Raw genomic sequence first — 19,565 nt, forward strand, 5'->3', positions numbered from 1 at the left:
TGCACGCGAGGCCGGGGTATTACAGTTGCTGCGCGTATTTGTCCTGCAATGCTTGCGGAATGACATACATTTTAGAGCGAGACACGTTCCGTGTGTGAATAATGACATCGCCGATGCTTTGTCTGGTTCTCAGTGGGAGCGGTTCCATGCATTAACCACAGGTGTGGCACTGAGAAGAATTTGCATGCTGGAGGCGCTGTGGAGAGTAGGCAATTTCGGATGCTTCGACTGGTTATGAACTCTTTGGCACCCTCTACACGGCGGGCATATGCAAAAGCATGGGAAGAGTTCCTGGGATCCGGGGCTCGGCGACGGATGAGGCAGGAGGAGGTCGTGGAGGATGTGGTACAGTTCATTATGGATTTGATTGGGAAAGGGCGGCCCAGAGTCACGATTTCGGGTAAGTTGTTGGCTTTGGGGTTTATGGGAAAGCTCTTTTGGGGTTACCCTCCCTCGGCAGGGGAATTGGGGATTAGGATCCTCCAGGGCTGGGAAAAAGCATTGGGGGTGACGGGGCGGGTGCGTCAGCCAATATCCTTGGCAATTCTAAAGAGTTTGCTACCGGCTCTGGGAGATATTTGCTACAATGGGCACGAGACCCTTCTTTTCAGGACATTGATGTTGTGGCTGTTTTTCGGGGCCTTCCGTGTGTCGGAGTTGCTGGGCTTGCCGGGGCAGTCGGGTATCCAATGGAGAGATGTTCAACCGGGGATAGAGGGGCTGGCGGTGCGCGTTCGGCGATCAAAAATGGATCAAAAAGGTGTGGGGGTCACGGTATTACTTAGGCGTTATCCGGTTAGGTTAATTTGTCCTGTGTTTTTGGGGGACCAATTGCGGACGGGTTCTACGTCTTCGGCCGGACAGGCTTTCCGTAATGCCGCGGCGCAGCTGCTAGCAGTTTTGCGAAAAGAGCTGGCAGGTATTGGGTTGGATGCTGCGAGTTCCGGATCAGGGTGGCTACAGAAGCAGGGAACAAGGGATGGGGTAGAGAGGAGCTGATGTCCCTGGGGAGGTGGAGATCTGATTGCTTTAGGCGATACGTGCGGGGAGGGGATTTTTAAGGAATGTATGACGTGGATATGTGCGTTCGTGTGGCCTCATGTCTGTTTTCTTTTTCAGGTGTGGTCCTGGGGCCAGAAGCGGACTACCTTGCAATCTGGGTGATCGGTCACTCGTTTGTAAAATGGGCTCAGCGACAGGCTCAGCGGACTGCCCTAGGGGATAACCTGGGTTTTGACTCAGCGCGTTACCGGGTTACGTGGATCGGGAAAGGGGGGATGAAGTGGAGTAAGCTTTTGCCTCGCCTCCAGAACACAATGGGGAGAGGACATTGTACAGATTTACTCTGCATTCATCTGGGGGAGAACGATTTAGTAAGAACCACAGGGTTGAATCTTTTAAAAGTAATGAAGAGGGATTTACAGATTTTGATAGCTCAGTGGAAGGGTTGAACCGTTGTGTTCACGGCCTTTGTTCCGTGTCGGGTGTGGAGAGGAGCCAGGAAGCCGGGGGCTATTGAGAGGGCTAGGCGTAAGATCAATAAGGAGATGAAAGGTTTTTGCTTAAGGCTTGGAGTATCCTTTTTGTAGCATGCGGATTTAAGGTTCGAGGATGCTGAGTTCTTCAGGGACGACGGGGTGCACTTGTCTTTCGTAGGGATGGAACTATACTTATTGCAGTTGAGGGAGCAGATGAAACTGTTGCTAAGGGAGCCCTAAAAGGGGGGGCAGAAAAAGTCAGGGCCTTTTTCTGGTGGCGGGGACAGCTGCAGGGCAGCTATTAAAAGCTCGGGGGGAGGACGGAGTTGGCAGGGCAATTCAGGTATTAGGACGGGAAGGAGCATTAATTAGACAGGGAGAGGCAGGAGACTGCTCATTAGCGGACAGGTTCAAAGAAGCGGGTAGGACGGGAGAAAATAAAGGAGACAAGAGGATGGAAAAGACAGGATGAGAGTAAGGGGGGAAGGATCGGGGTAAGGGGGGGGAGGGTCTGGGACAGGTGATTCGATGTCTAGTGAGGTTTTAGTTTTGTAAGGCAAAGGCCAGGCGGGGTAGGTTTAGGGGCACCTGTTCCAATAAAGCGGCCTTTTACACACAATGAACAAGTCGTGGTTTGGTCACTCTCTCCCAACAGCACGTTCCAATACAGCTGTAACACCGCTAGCAGTAAGGCCGCAGCCCTACACTGCTTCCTATTCAAGAGCTGCCCTCCTCTCAGCCCATGGCTTGGGATGAGGCCTCACAGTGGTCAAGGCGTTTAAATCGGTGCTGTTGACAATGGAGCAAAAACATAAAATCGCTTGGTAGCACTCTCCCCTCAGGTCACCCAATTATTATTTATGTTTATCTTCGCTGCAGGATTACTGCTCCCATCTTCCTGCTAGAATCATTCTCATTTTACTGCCCCATCTTAGCCACGCACAGCTGAAGTTATAATGTTCTACCCGGTCTGGCACTTGGTGACTTAGTTGCCTCTTCACATCTCTGTCACTCACCTCAAATGCCAAGAGCAGCCGGGTGGGTTGTGAGTGTCGCGGTTCCTCTGCTGCTTGGTTGTTGGCCTTCTTTTACAATACTATGAGTTAGAGGTATGTACAGAGCACAAAACAAAATATTTGGAGAGTGCGTAGAATTCTGGGATTTTCCCCGGCTGCAAAGCAAATCCCAGAATTTTCTGCAAAAAGTTCATAAAAATAAACCATTTAGCTAGAAGGGCAGCTGTAGAGCACAAAATAAACAACAGACACATTATTCAGGCCACTTGCTTGCCTCAGTTATCATATAGAAGTCCCAGGGGCCAACAAAATAAATAACAATAATAAAAAAAAATATGTGAGTGTCGGAGTCAAGCACCGGCACACACTGGCAAAAAGTAAGATATGGAGCCCCGTTCCTTCTGGAATTTATATATCCTTCACCATCAACTTTTTCGAAATGTGTCTTTCAAGCCTCCTGTTCATGCATTCTTACTCACCAATAAAGATTAATAGTTTTTTTCAAGCCTACTGTTAATGCATTCCTACTCACCAGTATAGATTAATATTTTCGCTATTCAATTTCATTAGACTACAGTTTTTCGTAAATTCTGCATTCTTCAAACGGTCACTGGCCGAATACCGAACATAGTGGCAGGTGCCAGACAGAGAATACAACTGACAGGAGACCGCATTTTAAATAAAATATTTTATTCTTTCGAACATATCTATTTGAGCGAGAACTGGATTACAAAATCAGGGACAATGTTTGTTTTTTATGTAATGTGAAATTAAAGTGCAGTGTGATCTCAATTTTCGTTGCGTTTGCAAAAAACTTTAACAAAAACATTAATAAGCATGACGGTGCAGCCAGTTAATGGAGAACTGTTTACGGGTGCTCCACCTGATAATTCAATAGGGTCATGTAGTAGTTCCTGTTGGGAGACTCCTCCACCATAATATTCACATCTTTGCACCCAGCAGTGTTGAAAGACCCCTCCCAGTAGCCGTTATCGCTTAGAGTCAGGGGGCCTTTCTTTATGTCGTTAACAAACACAATGTTCACACCGGGAACTTTCAATTTGAAGCGCACGTTGCGGTTAGCGGGCAGCACCCCAGCTGTTGGTTCAACAAGCTCATAGTGCCTCAACCAGGAGGTATACTTCAAAGGGAACACAGGCCACTTCACGGCAGTATTGGTACAGGAGAGAAGGTAGTTAAGCGCAAAGCTATAGCTATTTCCCTTATCCATTTCAGGTTTGCTATATATGTTCATGACAAACGTTCCGGCTTGAGGGAGCTGGACCTTGAACAGAACTCGATTTTCATGTTGCCATGTGAATATGTGTTTTCTCTTGATATCTTCAGTCACTGTCATTTCATCAGTGTGCAGTGTGGCAAACAAATCCAGGTCTTCCTTCAGCGTGAAGCTGACAGAAACACGCCCATCATCTGTATGGATGATAGGATCGGGGTGAGAAGGTTGGAGGAAACCTTTCTGCTCTGTTAGCCAGCTTGGGCCCACGGGGTTAGTCAGCTCTTTGGGGATCTTCAACCTCTTGTCTACAGAGCTGCACTCCACAACGTATTCTAGTACAGTGGCATGTTGGTCACTGGAACAGTTGAAAGGTTTGGCAAAGATCTGCAATCTGTGAGTCCCTGTTTCCTGTGGGTATACTTCAAGCTTCATACCACACTTTTCTAGGGTCATCAGGCCCCTTCTTTCAGTTTCATTTAATGTAAACATGAACAGAGTCGGGTAACGTCCCTTCATCGAGATCACCAACTTCCCATTCACTGTAAAACATAATGAAAGGCATGAATTGGACTCTGCTTGCATACAGTCCATAACAATTACCTTCTCAATTCCAAAATCCCACACACTAGACAGTACTTTTGGGTTTTCTGAATAATATGTGATAATTTACTTATACTTTCTCTTGAGATGTTCTTATTCTAAGAAATGTTCTTATTCATGTTTTGGAGACTACTTCATAGCTTTCAAACCCTTTCACACAAGATCGAAAATCCTTTCTGAGCATTTTCTCTTTACTTCAATTAAGTGTGGATCTTTGGGTTTGAATTGTGAGGTGTTTTATATTTTTTGGGGGATGGACAGCATCTTTATGTGTTGCTTTTTTTATGTACTGGTTCTGATTCAAGTGGTTTATACTGTTACTACTATAACTCTGTGACTTGGCAGACACGAACAGATTTCATAATTTATGTAAGTGGGAGTGTTTTAAGTACTGGCTTTTGCCATCACAATTTCCACACCATTCTTTGTAGATTTTGATTGGTTAGTGGGTATACATATGAAGTGTGCATCATGCCAACCCATTTTCAAGGGTGTGAATACCACTCATTGGTTTATGAAGATGACACAGCCATATCAAATCGGCCAGTGGAGACTGGGCTAGGGGTTTTTGCAGATATAAAACTATGCGTACTTCAAGATAATTGAACGAGAACACAACAGTAAATGTGGGTGGATTGTTACAGCTTCATTATATGTATGACACTAAAACATACATTTGCCCTTTGTTTAAGGTTTTCAAGGTAAACAATTGCACCAGCTCAAATTATGACAGCAAGGTTTTGGAGAGGCTTTGGAACTGGAAAAATGGATAATATGCAAATATATTTCCAATGGGCTTGGCCCTCCCAAGATGTGCACGAGAGACAATGTCTCAAAATACTGGGAAAAGTTGCAGCAGCCAAGAACTTAGCTGATCTGTTATTGACCGAAGAGATAACACAAATATCCAGATTATAGTTCACGAGACGAAACACACACCAGGATCTGGTATAGTTGGAGCAAATAAGCTGTCAGCAAAGCATTAGATCAACGATTATCTGGTGACGAGCAAAAATTAGATGTAATTGAGGAGCTAAAACATCACCATATTCTGTCTGACAGGAATAAGGCAAGAAAATTAATCTCACTAAAACACCATATTGGATTTAATAATCATAATTCCTGATCAACCTATTTAATCTTTCATCTATTTTTTCTTTTAAAAAAATAGCTAATTAAAATTCTTATGTCACCATTTAAAACCAGTGGGCTCAATCTATGTTTGCTGAAATCTTTTTAAGTTAGGAAACTGAGGTAAAAGGAAAAACTTTTAAGAAATTCAAAAATTGAGGTGCTCAATCTGAGTTTGGCAGGCGGAACTCAAAGCGCCACCTGACCACTGGCACTGTCAGGACACCGCCGGCTGTATTCTGACTTCACCGCAAGGCCAGCGGGCGAAAACAGCCCTGCGGTGAAGAGGGCCTTAACATTGACACCGGCTCGGAATCGAGTCAGCGCCAATGTGGCGGTGCAGCGGGTGCAGCAACACCCATCGCGCATTTCATTGCCCGTAATTCGGGCAGTGAAACCTGCAACCGAGCTGTGCATGGGGGCCCTTGCACTGCACATGCCAAGTGCAGCCCTGGCGGATTACAACCGCCGGGACCGCCAGGTTGGAGGCCGTCTCCGGCGTGGCGCTGTCAGCGGTATTACAGAGGCGTTTCAGCCACGGTCAGAATGTGGCGGATCGGACCGCCACTACCGCTGCGGTCCAATGGCCACCCCGAGTCTGGCGGTCTCAAAACCGCCAGACTCGGATGAGCACCTGAATATATCACAGTTCAAGTAGCCACAGCTCAATTCCTTCCCCAATGGTGAGCAGCATGACTCTGCATTGAGCTCTGCCTTACCTGACACCACTTCTATAGGGGTACCCCATGTCCCTCTACCAGGGACTCCAACCAATGTGGCCTCTTCACTATCATATGTTTCCCCAAGGACCCTATACTCCTTTCCCACAGCCCTTTAACCAACCTTTTTTAGGTAGAGGTTGGGGCAGAAGTAGAAGAAGAGGGGGCAAAAACGGGTCCTGTGGCATCAACCAGAACTCCAGATGCAAACAAGGAGTCAATAAAAAAGTAATTGTGAACCTATCCACTAAGACACTCCCAACAGAGGAGGATAATGTCCTCCAAAAAGGTTTGGGCTATGTTCCCACACCCAATGAGGATGCATTCTGACTAAATTGAGAGCTCCACAATTTCTTTAGGATAATCAGGCTTTGTGCCTTCTTTCACAACAAACCCACACCTGAAGCAAAAGATACTGGGTTATGCAACCTGTCCAGATTCACTCCCTAAGCAGGGATGACTCCATACAAAATTCTAGCTTTCGAACAGGCAGTCCTCAAAGTTAGAGTATCAAGCTTTAGGCATCCGTTCCACAACATGTTGAATTAGAACTGGCAGCAGTATATTCATTGGCTAATGACTTTTCTTTCGCAATCAAACCACCCAACAATGGTAGCGCAATTGTCATTAAGTCCACCCCAGACTGCAATAAAGAATGGTTCCAACAAATGGCTGAGCTGAGATATTACAGCCCCATCAATCAGGATCCCAACACAAGACTTGCTTCTCAAATCCTTTACTTAGTGCTGGCAGCTAAAATCCAGGGCTGGACAAGAAAAAATGAGGAATTCTTAGCTAACACCCACCTCAAGATCCCGTATTTCTACATCCTGCCCAAAATACACAAGGGGGTACCCCACCACCTCCAGGTAGACAGATTCTATCAGGAATAGGTTCCCTTCTGGAATCTCTGTCTAAGTTTTGCAATCAGTTTTTACAACCCTTGGTTGTGAAAACATGATAATTTCTTAAGGACACTAGGGATGTCATTAATCTTATTGATGACACAAACAACATCAGTAACATTGACTTCTTCATGGCCCTTAACATGAAGGCTCTCTACACAAATATACCCCAAGATGCAACTCTTGAAGTGGTAGATAACACACGCCTGTTAGAAACTGATCCTCATCCACTCCGATAAGCTTAATTACCTAATGTGCAACCATAATACTTAAAGAAAACCTCTTTCAATTTGGAGACCGAGGGCCTGATTTATACTTTTTTAGTGCCACATTTGTGTGATTTTTTGATGCAAAGTGGTGCAAACTTACAAAATATAATTGAATTCTGTAAGTTTGCGCTGCTTTTGTGTAAAAAAATAACGCAAATGCGGTGCTAAAAAAGTATAAATTAGGTCCCAAGACTATCCATGGGAAGTACCTTTGCGCCAAGTCTGGCATGTCTCTATATGGCTTTGAAAAATATTATATTCTTTTTTAAAACAATCCTTACACCAACAATATACTCCTATGATGTTGCTATATTGATGACAGTTTTATTTTCTGTCAAGGAAATATTGATGAATGACACAATTTCCATATTTAGATTAATTCTGTTAGTCCATTCCTAAGGTTTACAAAAAACATCTCTGACAAATGTCTCGCCTTCCTTGATTTACTAATCACCATCCCTGATGGGAAACTCACAATCACCACATACAACAATTCAACTGACAGCAACAGCTTACTACTGTACAACAGCCACCACCCTAAAGCATTACAGGACAATTTGCCCTATGGCCAGTCCCTGCAGCTATGTCACAACTGTAGCAGGATTGCTGACTTCCACCTACAGGCACAACAACTGACTACTAGCTTGACAGTATGCCACTAGCCACAACATTCCATCAATATAGCATGGAAAAGGGCCAAGAACAACAATCGGGTGGCACTATTAGAAACCTGCAGCAGAGAACAGGACAGCACGATCACATGTGTTACTACTTTTACACCTAATTCAAATCAGATACACAAACTCATATGAAAGCACTAGCAGACAAGCTCATACGAGTTTCCCACTCCAAAATTTGAATTCAAATGAACACATATTTTGAAAGATATGATCGTCCATAACAGACCACAAGGGACACCTAGATCTGACAACAATCCCTCTGGAATCTACCACTGTCACAAGACACTATCCATGTGGCTCCTGTGGGCTTTGAGATCTGAGTGACCCCACAAAGAAGATTGTCCTCGACCAATACCACACAGAAACAAGAAAAATCACCCAAATTGTAACACCAGGAACCTTGTATACATGATCACTTGTCCCTGCACCAGAAGATATATTGTCATGACCACCAGACCTGTCAAGATGAGGATTACTGAACATCAGAGTGCTATCTGATGCAAGAGAAGGCTCCTCAGACATTCATCACCTGCGTCTCGATGTTCACTCCTCTTTCCAATGACATTAAGAAACTGATCAATAAACGTTGGTCGATATTGGAAAGTGGAGGTATTCCAATGCCTAAACCTCTATTTGCCTTTAGACGGACTTCCAACATTAAGGACATAGTGGTCCACACTCGTCCACGTGTATCTCATGACACCTCTACACAAAGAACACTGTGGGACCTACCTCCAGTTGAAGGTCATTACCCGTGCGGTAATTGCAATGTGTGTGCATTGACTAATCAAACAAAGTCATTGGATCTTGATCCGTTTGGGAGATGGTTCCTAAAGAAACACACAAATTGCAACTCCAAGAATTGTATTTATATGATCACATGTCCTTGCGGACTACGTTACATAGGGATGACAACGCGCCCTGTGAAGATACGCATCAACGAACACAGGAGCAATATTAGATGCCGCAGAGTAACCACCAAACTCTGCGCTCATTTTATAGACTTTCCTCATACCCCAGATGAGTTACGGTGGGTGATTTTGGAAGCCCCAAGAACCATACAGAATGTCACTCAGTCTCTTTTTAGAATTGAGCAACGTTGGATTTTTAGACTGGGTACCTCAACCCGGGGATTAAATGATGAAATTCCATGGTCCTCACTCACTCTTAGATAAATCAAGTGATTTGACCAGCAACTGATATATTCTGATTACTGAATGTACAGACCTCTTTCTAGAGGAATTCTATCAATGTTTTCATCATTTTTGTGTTAGTGACTTAGATAAACCTAGTCATTTTATCAGCAACTGACATATTCTGATTACTGGATATACAGACCTCTTTTTAGAGGATTTGTCTCAATGTTTTCATAATTTTTGTACTAGTGAGTTCCTAGTATTACCTTAATCATCCATTTTTGACTATCAGACTATTTTGTCTTATTATTTACATATCTTGTGTCTATGGTATTTTTTCTGGAGTCCTTAGTGTTCTTCCACAAAAAAGATTTTGTAACTATGAGCTTTCATCTTCCTTTTCCGCTTTCCGACCCAATAACTATGAATTTGACTTGCTCTGTGCCTTTCCAATATGGCGACGGAGTAACAGTCCGTCTTCTATTTTTTACGTCCACTCCTTTACACCTTGAGACGCGCACGAACCCGGTTGGACTTCCGGGTTCGATTACGCGTATTTGAGGACTCCCGAAAGCGCCCGCCTTTGTCTTGCGGGGACGCTGTCGGGAGTGTAGGTGCAATGCCCTACGGACCGTCGATACTAGTAAGTGTTACCTGTACCGTGTGTTGCTGTTTTCCTTACCGCTAGTCCATGGAAATCACCGGGGCTAGTTGACTTCGTTTAAAGTTGAAGATTTTTTCATGTTACCGCGTGTATATTAGTCTTTTACACGATGGGAGACACTATTGACTTTACACTGACTTGTCTAATTTTGGATGGGTGTTATGGGATCCAATTACAACAAAACAAACATTGTTGGATTTTCCTTCGCTTTTGACTTTGTACCCACAATAGTTATAGTATATTTGATTGTGGCACATGACATTTGATTGTTCTTGTCACTACCCCTTATACATAATTTTCTCTTTTATACTATTATGACACTCAGATTGTAAGTTCCGGTTCCTGACATTTGATTCCCAGGGGATCTATCCACAAACCGGGGATGGTAAGCCTTTATAAATTTTACATTACTAAATTTTTAGTTCTTTTTCTGCGCATGATGTATTTAACTAGTATGTATTCGTGTGCAATCACTGGGGACTTTATTTTCTACACACTATTGCCTTTTTTATTTTCTAGGGCGACCTTGATTGACATATAGAACAACTTTGCAGTAAGTTACTGTGTTTTCTTTATTTTCACTCCTATTGGGATTTTTTTTGAATTTTTGGATAAGATTTTTTCACTTTGGTCCTGATGAAGCGTCGAGGGATCCGGATGGACCATTAGACGTGAAACATGTAGACCCCTATTCTAGAGGAGCCACTTTTGGGTTTACCCTCTTATACATATTGTTTGTGCGAGTAGACGAGCATTATCACTCAATTTTAACTCCCATTTTTGCTTTTAACTTTGGTCTCCATCACATTATTACTGATTAAAATCATGATTATTGATTGTTGATGGATAACCAATTTTATTTTTGCTATGTTTTCTCTCCTATATTGTTCGGGCATCTTGTAACCAGATACCCCATCAGATTGATTATTTATCTCTAACTATCAGTAGAGCAAATACGGTTAAGAGCCCCCTCAGTGGAGCCCGTTAGGCATTGCAGCACCGGCCTAACGAGGAGCTTTCCCAATGATGAAACCAGACATCCAATGTGATGCTTGAGGGTTCTCGCTCCTGTAGAAACTAATCCCAGTGATTTAGCGTTTGGAACAGTGTACCCTTTTTTCTTATTACTGTATACGGGAGACTGTACACTGGACCATTAACATCCCAGGTCCCTCCTCTTTGTTTTCAGAGACCTTAGATGGCCATATTTGGGGTTACCATTGTGAAGCTGGACATAGGTATTGACCTATGTCCAGTGCACACGTAAAATTGAGTTCCCACACTCACAAAGTCTGGGAAAATGGTCCTGGACGATGTGGGGGCACCTCTGCTAGGGCAGGGGTGCCCTCACACACAGGTACTTTGCACCCAGCCTTCAGGGTTGGAAGGCCTGACATATAGGTGACTTGAAAGTGACATAGGGCAGTGTAAATGGCTGTGAAATGGTACATGCACCATTTCACACATGCTGCAATGGCAGTCCTGTAGAAGCCTTTGCATGGGCTCCCTATGGGTGGCAAAAGTGATGCTGCAGCCCATAGGGATCCCATGGAACCCCAATGCCCTTGGTACTTAAGTACCATATACTAGGCACTTATAAGGGTTGACCAGTATGCCAATTTGGGATCAAATACTGAGTTACCAGTACATGGTGACCAATTTGAGAGGAGAGAGAGCACAAGTACTGCGGTCCTGGATAGCAGGATCCCAGTGACACAGTCAAAACACACTGACATCAGGCAGAAATTGGGGGTAACATGACAAAAAGAGGGTACTTTCCTACACATGTAAATATTTTCCACCTATCTGTGCGTATCTACCTACCTGAAAATGTCTGAGACACAATCTGAAATGAAACATAGGAATTGGTGAAGAAATAAAACCATTGATTAACCATATATCTGAATGTGTTTCAGTTACTGTGAGGAGCAGTTTGTCTGAATGCTCTATATTAAGCATAGTGTAGGTTTGCATCGTTCTTTGTTCTGACCTGTTGAACATGGGACAAGTTATATAAGGCAAAAGCAATTCTGTTGAATTCAAATATTTCCACAGAACTTTGTTTGATTTAAAAGCCAGCAATGTCCAAGTCAATTGTAAAATCGACCTTAATTGACTTTGACAATGTAAAAGTGCAGACATGTCACACTGTATAATATCAAATGCAGATGCAGTGACGGCTGCCACTGAATGGGGTGGCAGGGGGATAAAAATAACATTTAAAAAACACATGGTTTGTTGGGAGATGGCTTTGTCTCCTCCGTCCTCATTCCGAACAGCCTCATCCTCTTCCGGGCAGCACACAAGCACTCACACTCCCCTCAGCCAATCACGGCACTGCTGTCACCAGCATGACAGCAGTGTTGTGATGAGGTGATCTGCCTCATTCGTCGCTCACACAGGGAGTGGGACCATGTGCACTTTCTCCTCCTGGCTGTGCAGTACAGCTGGGTGGGGAAATGCTAAGTGCCCATGTCTGATTGGCCAACCCAACACGGCCCGCCAAACAGACATGCGTACATATGGTGTGCATACCACTGCTCCTCCAGCCCTGCTCCATCCCACCCCTCCCCAACCTGACTCGAGATAAAAAAAAAAATGCTAACTTTCAGTTATTATCATTTTATTTTTTCTTCTCCGCACAAGCAGTGGGGCGATGTGCCTCAGCCTTAGCGGAGGAGCCTACACTGTGCAGATGGCAAAGTGTTCAGTAAACTTGCCATTCTCCTACCTCATTTAGAGATTGGTGAAGCATCACATTTCTTTTGGTTAAGCGTCAGGAGGCTCTGGAGTCAGAAACCTTTAACCATCAACCCATCCGTCACAGGGCTGTCTGTAACTGTGCTTCAGAAAGGCCAACCTATATAGGGGATCCTTTTGATGTACATTTTTCCATAAATTTTACCTTTTCGGGACTGGCATGAAAAGTATGCTGCTACCAAAAAGGAAACAACAGAAATAGCTCTATAGTACAGGGAGAAAACTCTCCATATACCAGGGTCACCGATTTTATTTTTCAGTTACAAAGTCCCACTTTGAAACACAAAAGCTTTGTGGAGTGGGAGAAACATACTTGATGCCCAGGCAGCTACACTGAAGAGTTTAGCGACCCCAGACGAGGTATTTAGGGCCAGATGTAGCAAGCATTTTGCATGGTGCAAACTGCGAAAATCGCAGTTTGCGCCATGCAAAATGCCGATTGTGATGCTCATTCCCAATTTGCGACTCTCAAATAGGAAGGGGTGTCCCCTTCCAATTTGAGACTCGCATCGCTATGCTAAATTGCTTTGTGACCTCGAATGCGGTCGCAAAGCAATTAGTAGTTACCACCAGTGTCACACTGGTGGTAACCCATTTGCAAAAAGGAAGGGGTCCCCAAAGGACCCCTTCCCCTTTGTGAATGTTGCCAAAAAGGGTTTTTCAGAGCAGGCAGTGGTCCAATGGACCACTGCCTACTCTGAAAAACAGAACCCAAATGGTTTCGTTATTTTTTTTATTTTGCTACTCGTTTTCCTTTAAGGAAAAAGGGCTGCAAAATAAAAAATAAAAACAGCTTTATTTAAAAAGCAGTACAAGACATGGAGGTCTGCTGTCTTCAGCAGGCCACCATCCCTGTGAGTGCAGGGACTCGCTATGGGGTTGTAAAATGCGACCCACCTCATTAATATTAATGAGATGGGTCTTTGCGACCCCATAGCTACTCGCAGATGGTGTCTGAGACACCGTTCTGCATCCGATTTTGCGAATCGGACCTACCTATATCTGGCCCTTAATTATGACGGGCTTTCGTCCACCATGGAAGGGGGCTATAGCGCCCCCTGACCTGGTGGGCCTTTATTCTCTAAATAATCCCCTAAATGTGCATTCACTTCAAAGAAATGAAAAGGACGGAAGCGGGCACCAGTTTTATCGAGGCTGCCTGGCCAGACCTGATGGAGCTACTTTCTTTTTGTGAAACAAATGCATTTCATGTAAAATACAGTTATTAAGTTGACTGCTGTTAGCACTAAGTTAATGATTTCAAACATAATCTTAAAAAATGAGTCCTTAATAGAATTTTGGTTATTTCTTCACAAAATTACTAGGAAAAACATCATCACTAATAAGAAAACGAAATATTTAATAGAACAGGCCTAAATGTCATTTTACCCTTCCCTAAAAGCTTTCCTAAATAGTATGTACCTGTTTTAACAGTTGGTGTCTCAGGGTATGAGGTCAGTAGCCCCACATCGTAAAAGGCAGGTTCATGACGTATGTTGTTCTCAAACTGCTTCAAAGACAGAGGTGGGCTTAGTAGCTGCCAGTCCTTATCTTCAGGGAAGTGGTGCTCAATGAAAAGGGCTGGATGTGTAAGGAAATAGAACTCATTGAATCTGCAAAAGGAAAAAATAGAAGTTCTCATTGCTTATGTAAATAGGAAGTCAAATGAATTTAGCTTCAAAAACACTTGAATTGTGTGTCTCGTGCGTGAATAGAAGTCTGGCCCCATCACGTTCCCCCAATTAGGAGTCAACCATTCTCTAGTCCATAAGCACATCTTTCACATTACAGATTATCAAAGGAAACGTTTTTTCATTACATTCAAATAAAGCAATATAGAAAATCTCCACTCACAACCAATTTATATGAAATAATTAGCTTTTCTGAAATGCGGAATATGAGGCTTTAGCATTCCTTGTCGGGGATGGTGATTTAAAAATGCACGCTATTGTTCCTGCAATCCGAAAAGTTAACAATATTCATAGGATGGGGCCAGGGGAACAATAACCATGTGCTTTTCATTTACACACTTCCTACTATTGCACCTCATGCTTAAGGAAGGGCTTGGTCGGACTGTTGGAAAACAAAATCAGCCCTCTGAAAAACGTTCAAACCAGCTCCACACTGCAGGAGGTTGCTACGAGAATAGCAACAAAAGAACATGGTTGGATCATGACATCCCACCCAGCTCTGAAAGCAGCCAAGCAGATAAAATATGGAAGTGGCAGGATGGTCAGTCGAGCCTTCGAGGACGGAACTTAATATGAATACTCAGTCCTGGGTCTTATAAAGGAAGGCTCCCCTTACGGTAGTGCTTAAAACTTTTGGATCAGCACAAAATTGTGAATTCGAAAACAAAATTAATGAGGAAAGCTGAGAGGAAAAGTAAATATTGGTGAATACATACAAAATTGTGAAGAAATGGAAAACATCAGTAAACAGAGTAGTCAATAAACGCTACCACTTTAGTCAGTGAGTACCTTTAAAAAAAAAAAGCACATTATCGCACACAGAGCTAAATACCACATATAAAATGCAGCTAAATGCATGAAAGCCAGATCCCTCTGGACACTCTGGTCACACTAAGGTCCTCATTATGACTTTGGCATTTTTTCCAAAGACCGCTGAAGCCACTACAGCCAGCAGACCGCCAGTGCTGGCGGTCTGCTGACCGCCATATTTGGAGTCACTGGAGGACTTCCACCCATTTACGGGCGGAAATCTGACCCCGAAGAGACGGTTGCATCACCAGCACTGCCACGGCAGCAAGACTCCGCCAGCCTTATTACGAGCCATAATACGGCTTGGCGAAATCTTGCTGGCCTGGTGGTGCAAAACCGCCAGGACCCATCCCCTACCAGACGACTAGCTTGTGGGAAAAGGTAAGATGATTGTCCGAGGGGGGGAGTGTTGGGTGCATGTGTGAGATGTGTGTGTGTATGTCTGCGAATGGGGGTGTATGAGTGTATGTTTGTGAGCGAGGGAGTGGGGGTGTCTGTGTGCAAGTCTGCAGATGAGGGGGGTGCGTATGTGTCAGTGCAGGTGTGTGAATGGATGTGTACGGTTGGGTGTGTTTGTGGGCACATGTATGCAGTGCAGGGGGGTGTCCGTGTGTGTGTGTCTGCGTGTGTGAGTTCCTGCAAGTATGCAGAGGGGGGTTGTTAATTTGTGCGTGTATGCGATTGAATGTTTCTGGGAGCGTGAAACATTTGTGTGTGCGTTTTCATGGGTGTGCCTGTCTGTGCGTAAATGCGTGTTTTGGTTTGCAAGTTTGAGTGTGTGTCCCCGAGTGAATGGGGGTGTATGTAGCTAGTGCGTGGGTAAGTTAGGTGCTTGATTGTAAGAGTGTCGATGTGTGTGAGTGCATGTGTGTGTATGTGTATTGGTGCATGTGCCGGTGACAGGAATGGGGATTTCTGTCACCGGGTGCATTTATGCCAGGGTTTTTGTGGCAGGGTGACCGCCGTGGAAAGCCTGGCGGTCTGCAGCTTTGTAATCCGTCTGGCAGGCTGAGTCTTGCCACCAGGTTGGAGGTGCTCCCTGCCGCCCGCGTCGGTGCCGACCGCACCGGCAGGCCAGGCAGCATTGTGGAGGTTTGGCTTCTGCCAAACCCCACAACTTGTGATGTCGCGGTCTTTACCACTGGGTCCACGGCGGTAAGACCACCACAGTAAGGCTGGCAATCTCATGACCACCAGCCTGGTAATAAGGGCCTACATTTTTTACTTCTGAAAGGGTAAAAATTTTAAGAGCTGGGTGTTAAAAAGCAGCATAATTTGAAAACATCTTATAGTGCTCCTTTTTTCACGTGCTGGTGGTATTTATTTAAAAGACACATATCTTGGAAAACTGCGATCATTGTCAACTTTATCCATGCCAATTGTTACCCACAACTCTGAGGACAAGTTCATGGGGAAATCAAGTATTCCAGGGCTGGGGCTGACACTTTAAGAGCTAAAACTCCACATCAGCTGTATGGATTATGATGCGATTCACAATGTTCAGCTGTTAGGAGCCAAATCTTTCTACCTCAATGATGCTCTGTAGGATGGGAGTGAGGTCAAGGTAATCTCCACAGTGAGGTGTGGGAGTCTGAGATAAAGGGTGCTACAAGTCTCTGTAGGCACTTATGCTAACCCTGGAAACCAGGCAGTGTTGATGTCTGTTAGTACATTCTGTCCTCCACATCTTTTGGAGAACTTCATCTCCTGAGACAAAGCAGACCTTAGACAGTTTCCAAGATATCTTCAGTCAGCCTATTCCCTATGCAGGGCACACTCCACTACCCATTTCCATAGGATACAAGTCTATTTTTCCATCTAGGATATCCAACAGCACTACCAGCAGGTAAATGACTGAGGCTTAGGGCCTCATTTAGATTTCAGCAGACGGTTACTCTGTCACAGCAGTGATGGATAGCCCATCAGCCGAAATATAAATCCCATAGGATATAATGGGATTTATATGTTGGTAGACTGGCTCTCCATCACAGTTCTGACACAGTAGCCCGTTCTTCAAAATCTGAATCAGACCCTATGTCTCAGTCTGAATGGAGGACAGAAATCTCCTTGACTACAGTGGTGTTAAGTTCCTCTATGGTCACAAGAAAATTCTGGAACACTGATCTTGACAATCTTTCCAGCACATCAGAAAGCTGATCAGTTCAGGCACCACCTTTGAAATTTAGGGCCACCTCCAATCAAAAATGTGTATGGTCACTAATTGGTCACTTTTTGTGAGAGAGGGGTCTGTTTGGGGATTCTTAGTGGCTGGTTCTAACTAGCCCTTATACTTTTGTTATTTTGACCCAGATAGGTAGACCAAATCTTCTGCAACACAAAGTGAGGCAGGGTGAGAGGGTGGAACCAAGAGTACTTTTGTAGGGACCAAGCAGCAAACTACAAAGAAGAATCTAACAATGCTTCTCTTAGAATACAGCTTCCACCTACAGTGAAACCATAGGCAGAGGGAAATAAAGTTACACTGTAGAGTTCTAGGCTAAATAGGACCTGTACAGAGTCACCCAGCACTCTCCACCATCTTATAGTGCCACATATACCAATGGTTGCCAAAAAGGATTCCCTGCTACACCCAGGGAAACAAGCACACTGGCTTTCCAATCACCCTGCACCACCTGCAGAATGCACATATACCTTTAACCCAAATGCAAATAAAAGAAGCAGATTATGACACACCATTTATAGGAGGCTTTTAGGCATTTTACCATACATGAGAGAGGTTGTTACATTCATACTAGGAACAAGTTCAAGGACTCAAAGAAGTCAGCATGGGCTTAGAAGGGTAAGAAGTTCTCTATGTGCTTTACATTAACACATTAATAGGTGACATACTCTATCTGGCATCACGTTCTCTTGCTACCCAGGTTGCTCTAGTGCTCCTGCACTTATGACTTCCCAAAGGAGCTTCTAAGATGCTATGGGTACTACAAAGCTAGGGATCAGTCTCTAGAATAAGGTTTGGCTCACCGGATGTCAAACTTTACATTTTTCTTAAAGGTAGAACGAATGTCATTAAGTAGCCAATAGCGGAGTAATTTAAGGCTTTTAAACTACCCTTTCTTTGATGGTGGTCAGTCCACTTAACATTTATTGGAAAAGTATGATGCATCACAAATCATTTGTTTTATGATTTCTCATCACTCTCATTGCCTTTTGATATTTATTTTTGTCCTGATGTTTTCGTCATTCAGAATGGATCTTTTACTATGGATTTCCCTTGCCTCAGTTCTTGAACTGCTTGGCTATTTTTGCATTCCTAATGTCACCAGCGAATGGTGCCTTGCTGGTCTCAGCAATGCTATCTTCATCTTCAATCAAGATTCACAAAGATTGCAAAAGGAGTTTTTTCCCCCTTTGTGGATTTTTCTACCGAGCTGTGACCCTCTAAAGGAGACACATGTTTCCTGTCATATATATTATTCTGCGTAGGATGGCATCCTGGCTACTGGAAAGAGTTACCCTTTCCTCTGACAATTTGGAAGGACACTCAAAAAACTTTGCCAGGATATAGCCCTTGTCACAGGTAAAAAGGCCTCTCCTTTTATTAGAATCAATGCATCCATCAACACCGGTTCTGCAAAGCCTGGCAGAGAGGCCAGTACACTTTCTCTACAAGAGGGAGACCAAGGATGCCCTCTCAACCTTAGAGCTATGCTCTGGGATGTCAGTCCATTAAATCAGGATTATCCCTCAGTGAACATTCATTACTGTTGGTGTTATTAACATAAAACTAAAAAAGCTTGTGACTGCAAACAAGAAATTAGATTGAGCATGGAACTCACTCTCCAGAGCTATGCCGGGGACATTTCCATTCAAACACTTTGGTTAGTCCCTTAACATGTTAGATAAAAAAACAGATAACATTTTAAATAACATGATGAGTTGCCTATTTGACACGTAAGCACAAACCGTGACTAATGAGACATACTCAACTTCTATTTGTTATACCACACACTGGCTTTCTAAAAGTATATGAACATTGTTAATGATAACTTTAATCAATAACTTCACACAAAAATGACAGTCATGTTAGCAGAACTGTAAATATGCAAATATAAAGGTTTTGTAGAAATCAAGCGCTAAGAAGCAAAATGCACCAACTGCGGTATCTGATCACGGTGGACCTGGTCCAAGTCCCAAGTTCAGACCAACTGTGAGAGAGCACGAGCCAGATACCAGACTGAGTTTAGCCCACTGAAAAGTATCTTGTGCCCTTGGCATTGAGATGCACATTCCTTGCATCAAGCTGACTGTGCTGGTGTTGAGGAACCATTGTTAAGCAAGATCTAGCACTGGGATGTGTCTCAGAGCTTCAGGGTCAATGACCATCACCAAACAGCTGTGATGTGAGGCCCTGTGTTGTCATCGAGGCAGAAGGAGGGGCTTGCAGAGACTTGAGCTGTGATATGTCAGCACAGGGGATGAGATGCATCGTACTAGGCCAGTTTCAG

The 19,565-nt window shown here is 43.9% G+C and overlaps 1 protein-coding gene across 4 annotated transcripts in view; it reads right to left on the minus strand.

Annotated features, from left to right (window-relative positions):
- Positions 1-3,163: 3,163 nt before the first annotated feature.
- LOC138265661 (kyphoscoliosis peptidase-like) overlaps positions 3,164-19,565 on the minus strand; it is a 395,468-nt gene continuing 379,066 nt past the window's right edge. For all 4 annotated transcript variants that reach the window (XM_069213571.1, XM_069213570.1, XM_069213568.1 and 1 more), the window contains 2 exons: positions 14,018-14,208; positions 3,164-4,270 (listed from right to left, as the gene is read on the minus strand). In XM_069213571.1, coding sequence (XP_069069672.1) covers positions 3,363-4,270; positions 14,018-14,208 — 1,099 coding nt within the window. In that variant the 3' untranslated portion in view covers positions 3,164-3,362. The remainder of the gene's footprint in view (positions 4,271-14,017; positions 14,209-19,565) is intronic.

Source organism: Pleurodeles waltl, chromosome 11 (assembly GCF_031143425.1).
Source record: "Pleurodeles waltl isolate 20211129_DDA chromosome 11, aPleWal1.hap1.20221129, whole genome shotgun sequence".
Taxonomy (NCBI): domain Eukaryota; kingdom Metazoa; phylum Chordata; class Amphibia; order Caudata; family Salamandridae; genus Pleurodeles; species Pleurodeles waltl.